Source organism: Podarcis liolepis, assembly GCF_965112155.1.
Source record: "Podarcis liolepis genome assembly, chromosome: 4".
NCBI classification, from domain to species: Eukaryota; Metazoa; Chordata; class Lepidosauria; order Squamata; family Lacertidae; genus Podarcis; species Podarcis liolepis.
The window spans coordinates 79,864,706-79,877,123 of NC_139558.1; the positions used below are offsets into that span (position 1 = coordinate 79,864,706).

The following is a 12,418-nucleotide window of genomic DNA, read 5'->3' on the forward strand; positions in this document are numbered from 1 at the left end:
AGATGTTTTTAATTTACTGTTACGTTGCTTGGTTTTCCTGTACGACAGGAAAATATTGCATTGACTCATAAATGTTCATGCTTTTTGTTTCACTTGCAAACTGCACACTGCCTGTTAGCTCTGCAATAGTGACTTTTGAACAAGTTGACTTGTAAAGCAACGTACGGTTTAGATTCATATAATTCCGAAATGCATACCTTATTAAAGTGTCATCATCCACAATGACTAACCAAGGTGTTGCAGCAGGGCTGTGCTTTAGAAACCTTTCCAAAATGGCAAAAGTCTTCCCACAATGACCTAGACACGAAACACAAAAAAGTAAAGGAATTCAATAATTAGACATATAGTGTGATGATTATAAAAATCATTCTTAACACTTAAAAATAATCTTTGCCATGTGTTCAGATTAGGGCTGGGTTGCACCTTTATCCCCATCATTCAGATATATAAATATATGGATTTCCTGCAATATAGAGTATGACAGAATTTGGAGGCATCCCAGCCTGTCAAACTCTTGCCTGCTGCACCTTACCATGCCCCTTCAGCAGCGGGCATGGAGGGCTTGAGGAATGCTGGGAGTGGGCACAGGAGGACTCTATGCCATGGAGTAGGTGTGTATGCAAAGCTGACCATTCTTGCTCACTTTTGATATCCAGCAATTTCAAATGGGCATCTAAAACTAGGCTCAAATCACGGTGGTTCTTAGGTCTCCCTTTCTTTCCTCAATCCTTTCCAAATTTGTTTTTTCCTTGGTCCTTGGCTTCTTCCTCTCTCAGCCTCTTTACACCTATCAGCTGATTTCTCTCCTTCTTTCTTTCAAGCACCTGCCTCCTTCCATCTTTCTCCTTAGTCTTGTTCAGTCAGAAGGCAGAATTTGCAATCATGCAAACAGGTATGGGAAGAAGGAGGAAGCTGGTGTCCTGAATGCTGATTTCACAAAGGCAGGCAGATGAACAGAATAGAGGGCTGCTATTTTCACACTGCACTGATTCATGATGAATGTATGCAGCAGCGGCAAAAGTAGGAGGAATTTCCCCCTCTGCACTCCCAAACTGGTAGAGCACTCGCTGGTGCTGCCTCCAACTGAATCGCACTGTAATCAGTCCCACGAAAAGAGTCTTGTCTTTGTGCCTCCTTATCTCGCTGGCAGACTCACAGGCCACCTCATGGGAAATAAATTAGGCAGCTCATCATCTTGTGCAAATTCTGTTATGAAAACACTGTACAATTCATGCAAAATAATATCACATCGTGTTAAAACTTACCTCTATCAGTATTTGGCACTCCTAAATCAACAGTGGGTATTGAACTTTCTGCATAATCACTGTAGTATTCAATAAGAGCGGCCTCTTTTTCCCAGGTCTGCTTTACAATAGGTACTGGGGGGAAAACAAGCATATTGACACGCTGGCAAAACAGTGCTTACAGATTTGAATTTATGGCAAACTGAAATTGGACGTTAGGGTGTTTCTCAGCTTACCAACAACTGATATTCACCCATCTTCTCTCCTCCCTTCTCAGTGCACTATGGTTACCAGTTTTTTGGGGAGTGGGGGAAGGATATGAAGCTAACTAAACTGTTCAGATGTGGTGAGACAGACATAACAGGAAATTATGGTTAAGTAATTCAAAAAGCCTTCAATCTCAGAAGAGAGGAGGGAAAGGATGGCATGATGATGGCTCATGCAGGCACAAGATTCATATCTGGGCTTAATATGCTGAGATGTGTATATCTGAACCAGGTTATTAAGTAATAGGGTAACTGGAGGAAGCCCTGTTAGGCCAAAATTAGATGTTACGGCACATGTGGCTGCTACTGAAAGCAGCATCCCCATTTCTGTTACCCCAAACACCTAGGAATACCAAATGCATCTCATGACGTGATGGTGTCACAAGGTTCCCTTTCATTGGTTGACACCTGCGGGCAAAGAAATCTGTAATGCATTTTGAATTACTAGTGACCATCAGAGGATAAGCAGGGAGAGAGAGATGGGCTGCTTTGTCAGCAGCCAGCCATATGTCTAGTTTTAAGCTTAGATGATGGGAATGGCCCTACCCTCCTCCCTGCCAACATACTGGAGACAGATTTGTTACCAACCAGGGCTGAGCTTTTTTTCCTGTTCTGCCCCCTTGTCCTAGGAACCACTACGTGTGTGTAGCACCTTCTGTTGGATAAGTATGTCTCACAGTCTCCCGCCCACTCACCTAGGCTTTTCTTGGATGTGAGGAGAGATTCTGTTTTTCCTTGAGCAATGAAATACATTCTATGTACCATGTAAAATCCTAAGCAGGCACAAACGATTTCTCCCTCACAAAAAGGGAAGGAGACTCCTGGCAAATTCAGGCTTGATCATTCAATACATCTACCAAAATTCAAGGGCGTGTCAAAACATACAGCAGAAAAACCCCAAAACCTTGTAGTTTCATAGAAATAAATGGCCAATCGGCATGTTGCATGGATATAATTTTGAGCAGCTAAAAAAGGAAAAATGGCTTACCAGAAGAGCTCCTTTTTCAAAAGGAGCTCTTGAAAGCTAGCATCCATTAATTTTTCACTTTCCTGAGAAAGATTACCCTCCACTGGGTAACACTGGAAACTATGAGGAAAGTTCAAGTATTTTCCTCAGTCCTCAAGGTGTTACATGATAGTGAAAGACTGTGAATCTATAGCTTCATTTTCAACTTGCCTTTATCATTTCGGCTAGCTGTAACATAGCAGTTTATTTTTTGTCTTGTTTTAATCAACACCATTTTTTTAAAAAATCACAAGAACATGAACACATTTTTCTACAAACTCCAGCTGTAGGATGCTCATTTTCTTGCATAAAAAAGACAAATTGTATGCAAAAGTTAAACCCATGCAACTTTAAAGTTTGATTACTGGTAAGTATTTAGAAAGGTTATTAAACAATGCTTCATTAAAATAAGACACAAAATTAGTTGAACACTTAACCTTCTTAAGTTATGTTCTTATATTGCTGCACCACATAAGAGGGCAGTATATAAACTGGTATAAATAAAATAAAATAAAATTCTGAAAATGTTACAAAACCTTCCACTTTCCCCAATCACATTACTTAGGATTGTCTGAATTAATACGGGCAATGATTAAAGAAACTGAGCTATGGTTTAGAATGATGTCTGAATTGACTACAGATGGTTTGCAATTAGCCAGAAAAGTAAACTCTGGCCAGAAAGGCAAACTTAAAAAGTAATTCTGAAAACTCTGGTTTGTGTTACAATTTTTTTGTATTAATAGGCTAACCACGGTTGCAACTGTTGCCTTCTCTCAGCAAACTTGGAGCTACTACATTCAAAGACCTGAGTTTAAAAAAACACCCAAAAAACAGAAGCAAACAAGCACCTTTAAATTTACCTGCATATTTGGAAGCTCAAACTTTGCTCAAGTTCTAAATACATTGGTTAGTGGAAACCACTGTTTGATGCAATGCCTCAAATGAGCCAAAGACTAGGTACCAAAGCATAATGGTGGTTTTTCTACAGCAGATTCAGTATTACACATGAGCATAAATTAGAACCTTAAGTAAACAAATTTGTTGATGTCTCTTATTTTGTTTAAATAATAACCACTAGTATGTTTAACCAACTAGGAGTTATAAATGTATAAAGTTTAGGTAAAGGTAAAGGTACCCCTGCCCGTACGGGCCAGTCTTGCCAGACTCTAGGGTTGTGCGCTCATCTCACTCTATAGGCCGGGAGCCAGCGCTGTCCGCAGACACTTCCGGGTCACGTGGCCAGCATGACAAGCTGCATCTGGCGAGCCAGCGCAGGACACGGAAACGCCGTTTACCTTCCCGCTATAAAGCGGTACCTATTTATCTACTTGCACTTAGGGGTGCTTTCGAACTGCTAGGTGGGCAGGAGCTGGGACCGAACGACGGGAGCTCACCCCGCTGCGGGGATTCGAACCGCCGACCATGTGATCGGCAAGTCCTAGGTGCTGAGGTTTTACCCACAGCGCCACCCGCGTCCCTATAAAGTTTAGGGATGTTTTAGAATTGCAATGGTATTTTAATGAAGCAGTAGTACTGTAATTTTTAAAAGTTGTCTTGGTAATTTATTGCAGCTAGATTAAACTGCACTATTAGTTTGATTATATTTACAGATTTTGGCTAGATTTTATGCTTTTGTTGACCATGTATTTTGCATACCACTTGGTAACATAGCAGACCAGGGAACAAAAGCTATTTAGCAAGGACAATTTTTAGACTTTTCTTCTAGAAGATCATCCATATTGAGTACACATTTTATACAAGTACTTTCAGGACTGCTATTCATTTATTTCTGCTTTCGTATAATTTCATCTAGGAATGGCTCTTTACATTCAAACTAGAATGCTGTGTGGATGTTGTAAAATTTAATTCACCACTGCAAGGTTCTGGAACCTGCAACCTGGGAATGTTTGTTCATTTATTTATATTTATATCCCACTCTTTCCTCCCAAGAGAGTATGTGGTTTTAACCTACCCCCAAATTTATCTTCACATTTGATCTCTGAGATAGGCTGAGAAATAGTTGGCCCAAAGTCACTCTGTGACCTTCATGACTGGATCACCACTTGAAATTGGGCCTTCCCAGTCCTACTCCAGTGATTGTAACCACACTGGTTCTGCTTGCCTTGTACACACATTATAATTTATCATTATGTGCTATTATTATATTATCATTTAGCTGCCAGGTTATCTGTCTTTAAAAAAAACACACACCAAAAAACAAACCCCAGCTTCTATGACCTTTTATGGCTTGCCTTTATTACCCTGGACTGCTGTTTTATTTTGGGTTTAGTGGCCTTGTTTGCATGCCATGGTAAAATATAAAGCATGGCTTGCTGTGCATGAGTTAATTGTTCCAGTTTTGCTTTGCCCCATGTCTCTTGGCTTGTGCTGGGAGGAAGCAAATTATCCCTGGAAACATCAAACAAGGGATTACTATTTGTTTCACTTCTAACAAACTACCATAGGAGCCAGCTCCTAGGGAATGAAGCCCTTTGAGGGGCCCCCAATGTGTTTCTTTGAAGGGGCCATACCCCTTCAATGTTCAGAAGGCATTTGGCTTCGCCTCCTGGCTCCTTAGGATGTCACATGACATCAGGATGTCGCATTGGGGCCCCTCAGTCAAGCTGATAAGCTGGCACCTCTGCAAACTGCAATCTGTAAGTCAAGAGCAACCCTTGGCCATAGATTGTCATTTGTTAGGAGTGAAGCAAATCACAGTTCCTGGTTTGGACAAAACAGAGTAAGCTATGGATTGTGGTTGGTTTCTCCCCAGCACAAACAGGGAGGAGCAGAACCTCCTAGCTTGGAACATTTACTGCAAATCATTCACTATTGTCTACTATGATGTGTGAACTAGGCCATTGTGGCATTCTTTATCTTTATGGTTTGGGGCACCATGTTCTAAGCATGGCTCCCCAAAACACATGATCACAGAGTCCCAAAACACATGGGGCTGTGATATTGCATGAGGTTGCGACCCCACATGTTTTGCCTAAAACACACATTTTGAGGCTCCTTCATCTCACATGGGTCATGTGACTCATCCAGAAGCAGGGGCATGTCCCGGATTCTAAGGTAAACATGTTAGAGTGCATGCAATTCATTGCTCAGGAAAGAGTACCAGCTACCACAGTGAAAAACATTCAGGCTACGGATTCATGGCCAAACTACCAAGGGCTGCATTGAGCTAAATCAGTGAGTGCAAAGAACAACTTCGGTGAGCCAACAGAACTTCAAAATTTGATTTCTGAAGATCTATTGTCATCTCTATAGCCCCCTTTTTGGTTTTGAATATTCATTTGTTGAAATTTTAATGTTGGAAATAACTTGTGGAGAGATTATATGAAGTAAGAATATCACTGAAGGCAGAGAAAAACACCGAAGGCTGATTTCCCTTAAAATGGGACACTGCTGGATTAGTTTGCCTTACACCCTACCAAACTAGTCACTGTTTGACATCCAAAGGATGCATGAAATACATGACAAATGTGATGAAGGAAAAAATTATGCAGCTGCCATCAATAAGAAATGCCATCTGGTCCAAAGCTGTTCTTCAATCCCAACACTTGCTAAAGTGAAATCTTTAATGTTTATACAGCTTGGTTCTATAACACACTTCTGTATATGAATACTGTTAGGATCGTCCTACTCTTGTGTAGGACCCTAGTAGAGACACATGCCCGACTGGCATGTTCTCTCCCTCCTGGTTGATCGTTCGGGAGCTTCTAAAGCTTTCTTCAGCCCAAACATCACAGCAACTGATACCAAGAAGCATCAGCAGACTTAGGGATCAGCAGAGTATTCACAGTTTCGTAACAGAACTCAGTAGCACAGCATTTTGGCTAATCTACGTTTATTTAAGTATAATACACTTGGAGCATTCTGACTTAGCTCCTTCCTCTTTCTCATCAGACAGCAAAGAGAAAAAGAACAAAGGCCAATAGTCCCACTTCACGGAACACAGTAACACAAACATCCTGTCTCCATCACTTCCCACTATGTGGAATGAAAACATACACCGTCACGTGATAGACAACAATTCCATGACTGCAAACACGGAGCAAGAATCCAAACATATAGAAGAAAAGGCCTAGGAATACACCCTACACAAATCTGGACTTTCTAGAATAGTTGGATGGAGACTTTACACCTCCTTCCGAAAACTCCTGCGGCCAAGCAGGTACCAAATGTATTGCTCTGTTTTCCTTTGGATTACATTGGTGAGACTGGGGGCGGGGAGGGGGGGGGGTTGGTTGTCTGGGCAGCCCAGGACCTCCATATGCACTTCAGTGCAGCTAACACAGCAACAATACAGGAGGCAGCAGTTATGAGTTACCAGTCTCTGCAGCCACAGCAGGCTCTGTGATCCTCCAGCAGTTTGACTTCAACCCCACAGGCACAGTCCATTGCCTCTCGAGGCAGACAGAGGCCAACAACATTAACTTACATCAGTAATTGTGAAAGAAAAAATCATTCAGCTAGCAATACAATGTCAGTAGTAAATATTTTCCCCTGAAATTGTTAGGGAAATCCTGTTATTACCTTTTTTTTTTGAAGGATGACAATAAAGTACAAATGTATATTAGGAAAAAAAAAATATGGTGATTTTTCCAAGGTTTGTTTTTTAGGTATGCTGGTCCCCTATGGTTTTCTTTCATTTTTGAGATGTTCAATGCATCTCAAAAATGAAACATCTCTATTTTGTAGATGTAAACCATCATCACTTTCACATACAGATTGATGCAGAATGTCTGAAATGTACTTCCCCCCTGCTTTTCAGGCAACTCTATCCCCTACAGGTGGCTAAGAAGATATAAAAATAGCTAATGGAAGAAAAGATAATGCCTTCCCACCATCTTATTGAATGGTGAATAGCTGAAGGTTGTGGCTCTCTCTATTCACAAATAAGGAATATTGAATTTCAAAGAAACACCAAGACCATCCACCAGACAACACATTTAAAGGCTTTTTAGTCCATGCATTCACTCCATGTCTCGCTTCACCTAGTTTTAACCAATATATCTTCCAGCTTTTGTCACAAATTCTCTACTCCCCACTGCAATAAAATATACTTTATGGAATATCCCACTGACTAATGGGTAAAGGGAAAAAGAATATTCTGACAACTAGAGTATATATTAATCAAGGTTCTCATTTTCTGACTAGGAGAGACCAGGGCAGGTGGCCTGGCTTTATGACAGCCAATATCTTTCAGTATCTATGTGACCAATTATCACATTCAAGATCATTGAATTGAATTGAATGCAATGTTTAGAACCAAGTCTCAAACGCTAACCCAAATATGAACCCCCCCTTTCAGTTTGGAAGGCAATGAATAAATACAGCAAGACAAATTTTATCCCAGGATTTACTGTCAAATCATACCCAAGAGGCACGGAGTACTTTTTGTGGGCCAGGGAAAAAGAAACTGACTTCTTAGGAAAGGCTGCAGCTTAGAATAAGCTTCCCTGGTGTGTATTCAGATACATATATATATATGCCTTTGAAATACTCTGGGGATATAGTCACCAACCTGGTTTTGCTCTGTCTTACATTTACAAGGAACCTGAATGGAACCACAGATGTAAATATTCTTTGGGGTTTTTTATGGAAGACATAAAATGTAAAACTTCTGTCCAGTCTTAGTAGCTGCTTTTAAAATTACCATACTGTCAGGGAACTGCCATTGGCGCAGGGGCGAGAGGGGAAAAGCCATATGGATTACAGAGAGCCCCCAAAGATCGTGGGAAGCAGCACTTCCTCTGCGGAGGAAGGCAGCCACGCCTCTAGTGGAGAGGAGATGCAGGGCTCGGAGGAGGTGAGGCGGTGCCAGGACACCTTGCCTGAGCAAAGCGAGGAGGAGAGGGGTCCTCCGTTACCCATGCCTTCCTTGTGCAGTAGGCTTCCGCGCTGAGAGGGGAGGTGCAGACTGGGCGTCAAAAAACTACTCTGCTGGGGAAGGTTTAAGGATCGCCCACTCTCAGATTCTGCCAGTGAATGAGCAAGACATGGAATAGAGGCGCTCTGCATTCTAATGGTTTTTATCATCAATAAGAAACCTTTAAAACAGACTATTGAAGCATATTGCCTGATTGCTCTCGAGCAACCAACCAATACTTCTAACGCATACGTTTAGTATTTTTAAGTTTGAAGAAAGCTTTGCAACTTTCGTACCAATAGCCTCAAAACAAGCCTAGGGAATAAAAAGGCTTTCCCCATTATATTCAGTTAGTTCCTGGTAGCAATCTGAAGGTAGATTCAAAGACCAAATGTCTTCAGAAACATGCTAAATTCTTATAAAGTGAACATTTCCTCATTGTTGCTCAGATAAAACATTCTAAATAGGTCATGAAAAGCAATGGGAACACATTTTAGAAGCCAGACCAATAATTCTAGCATATGTGATTTATAACATAGTTGTAATAATAATAGGGATTGCTCGTGTGTGTTGCCGCCACTCCTGGCTAGGTTGCCTGGTTAAACCTTTTCTGTCCGTACAGCCCTTCACTTCAGTCGCTAGCAGAATCCGTCAGTGGGCGTTTCTTAAACCTTTTCCAGCATAAAAGCTGTTTGACCCCAAGTCTCCTCCTACTCTCCCTGCGCGGAAGTCTTCTGCGCAGGGAGGGTGTGGGTAGCGGAGGACCCGTGCTCTCCCCGCTGGTCTCCGGCGAGGAGTCCTGGAGCCCCCTCGCCGATTCCCCCATCTGCCCCCCTTTATCCCTGGTGTTACGCTGATTTCCTTCCCCAGCTGATGAGCTGCCTCTCTCCCTGCTGGGCCCTTCTCCAGCATCACTTGGGAGCCTAGCCTCCACCTCTGGCTCCGATGTCAGTTCCCTGACAATAGTTTTGAAAACTTCACTGACTAATTACTTTCAGTGGAAATGATATTCTTTCTTACTTCCCTCTACTTCACATAATCTCTCCACAAGTTATTTCCAACATTAAAATTTCAACAAATGAATATTCAAAACCAAAAAGGGGCCATACTGCATTCAAAATTTTATTTAGCTTAAATTAATTGCAGAAATTATATAAAGATATCCTTAAATATGGAACTTACTTCTGTCTCCGTGGAATTTCCTGCATGTTTTTACAGCAACAAAGATATCTGTTTTCTTCACAGGATCTCCCTAAAAATAAAATGTCAACTCAACTACATTTTTCAACATTCAGGTTTATATTGACTGAATAAGCTGTTGTAAAGAGACCCTCAAGATATAGCTCTAAAATCTACATTAAAAAGCAGTTTAAGGCAACATAAAAAGATATACTTTCAAAATTCAAAATTATTGAAGTTCCCTAGCAGCATTATCCACTAAAATTCTAATTGAAATTCTGACCGAAGTCGGTTGCAACACATAAGGAAAGCAAATGAACAAAAGGAAATATTTAACTGTAGGGGTGTGAAGGTTGAAGGCATAATACAGCCCAAAGGTATGCATGGTGGTATTGAAAAGTCCCACTATTTCAATAGGAGGGATATAAGCATGTGATTAACTTTCCCATGGAAATCGGTGTGATTTTGACGGTACTTTTCTTTGGCTGGATCATCCCATCATTCATACTAAACGTGGAGTCAAAACAGCTACTTTAAGGCAAGCCCAAGGGATTTCAAGAAACCCAGTGGGGGCTTAGCCCTTTTCTTTTGATCAGCCAACATCTGTACTAACTGGATGTCTCCAGTTCCAGCAGATGTTTGGCACATGGCAAGAGGGCTTTTTAATGGTCATAGGAAACTAGCAGCACAATTCTAGTGGTACTTCTATGGGGTCTGGGTCCACAGCAGCAATTGATAGAAGCTGGTTGTCAGGTTCTTACTAAGGATGTGGCCTAACATCACTTTGACCTCAGTGACACGCGCGCGCACACACACACACACACACAGTATTAATCCCAAAACAAGGAGTTTGTGTGGCACCTAACAGATAGAAAGTACCAGAAGACATTTCATTGGTTTTGCTGTGACAGACTAAGACGGCTACCGCTCTGGAAATTGTCATAATCATTTCCTCTATTTCTTATCTTGAGAGGTGACTGCTGGGGCTTACATGGCCGATGGCACTATGCATGCATAAGGGGACAGTATCGGTAAGCCCAGGGAAACCCTATGGTTTGCAGAAGTTCAAAAATATTTGGAGGCAAGGAACCTAAATGAGGGGGAGGCCTTCCAAAGCAGCTCACTGAGGACAGTGTGTTCAGTGGCTAGAGAATGCTGGGGGGAAATAAAAAATAAGACAAAGGGGGAGGAATGGAAAATGCAGCATTGTGGAGGAAAGCATAGCTGACTGACAAATGCTGCAGAATGCCATCCTGCAAAATTTTTGTTAATGGTCCACTTGTTAGCTCAGTTTCACACAGTCCTATGAACATAGGACACCACACATTTGCACTCTTTAATAAAACAGCCTCACAGTAGGTAAAGAATGAACAGGAAATAATAATTGGCATTTGCCTTCCTTAAATCAAGACAATAAAAAAAAATGGAAGTGGTCTTCATTTTCTCTTTAGAGCTTAATAAAATGGATGGACTTTCATTATGAGTTAATAACACACACATACCAAACTATTTTCCAAAGGACTATGGACTTGCTTAGAGAACAATGAAATTGAGGGCACAGAGGTTGAAAGGCTTGTGGGAAATAAATCAATAAATAGTGAAGGAGAAAGAAATTTAAGCCAGACAGTGAATAAATAATAAATACTTAGCCCTTTCCACTGTTCAAAGAGTTTCTCATACACTGCATTCTTGCAATCCTTACAACAGTGAACAGTTCAGTATTAAATAACAGCAAAACAACAGAAAATCATGGGCCAAAATAGCTAATCCTTTACAGAAGACAGCTTTCTTTCCCTTTCTCCTTCTGTTTGCTGCTTCCAGCCATCTTCTCCAGCTCTTCTCAACAGTCCAAAGTACCCACCCTTTTAGCTTCTTATATCTTCTGACCGAAGATGTTTCCCGTTTTGAAAAATCTCACTCTGCCTGTGACTCCACATACAGTATGCACACACTTTTTCATTTCCCCTCTCCACTCACACTAGATGTACCAGGGCAGCCAGCCACATTTGTTGTTCATGTACCCGTATGTGCCCCACTCAAATATAAAACTATACGGTTTTTAATTTTTTTCTCTCCGCCACGAAGAAATAAGGAGCAGAGTAGACTAGTGCTAGTGTAGTTTTTTTAGAAAGAGGCTTCATGACTTCTGGAGTTTGTATATGGAATTCTGACCCCATCCCCATCCAAGCAACTAATATTGTAATAAACTATTTTATAAAATATGTGATTTTTAATGTTTTGTTGTTATATTAAAATTCATCTAACTCTCTGCCCCGCTCAACATCACCCTACTTTCTTTGGGCTTCTTCTTTCAAAAACATATATATTCATAGACTCAGAAGGAACCCAAAGGGCCATCTAGTCCAACCCTCTGCTATTTCATCTAAAGCATCCATGACAGATGGCCACCCAACCTCAATACCATATTATATTGTTGGGTTAGCTCCTTCCCTACCTTCCGTAGTGGTCCTTAAGAGAGATCTGTGTGCTCTCGGGAAAGGTAGAAGAGTGGGAGCCGAGGGAAGTAAACTCTTGCACCAACAGCTCCCAGTTGGCCTGAGAGGACTTTGTTACTCTTCGTTTACATGATGCATTTGTTTTAGTATTTTAAAATTGTAGCTGCTTTGGATGCTTTGGCAGAAAGGCAGTATAGGATTCAAAATAAAAGAATTAATTAAAACGCCTAGACAGGCAAATTATACTACCCATAGGGATATGCAAATAGATCAATAACAGTAGCTGTGCTGTAAATAGCAATGTTCGTTACATAAACAAGATTACAACACGGCCAGGAATGGGAAAAGAAAATAGAGTTATTTTTGCAAACTTCCAGCCCAAGCCAAGA

General features: G+C 41.1%; 1 protein-coding gene across 4 annotated transcripts in view; it reads right to left on the reverse strand.

The window, feature by feature from the left end:
* Positions 1-12,418, reverse strand: part of B3GLCT (beta 3-glucosyltransferase) — a 70,806-nt gene that overhangs the window by 15,872 nt on the left and 42,516 nt on the right. For all 4 annotated transcript variants that reach the window (XM_083498922.1, XM_083498921.1, XM_083498919.1 and 1 more), the window contains 3 exons: positions 9,577-9,646; positions 1,266-1,379; positions 198-297 (listed from right to left, as the gene is read on the reverse strand). In XM_083498922.1, coding sequence (XP_083355048.1) covers positions 198-297; positions 1,266-1,379; positions 9,577-9,646 — 284 coding nt within the window. The remainder of the gene's footprint in view (positions 1-197; positions 298-1,265; positions 1,380-9,576; positions 9,647-12,418) is intronic.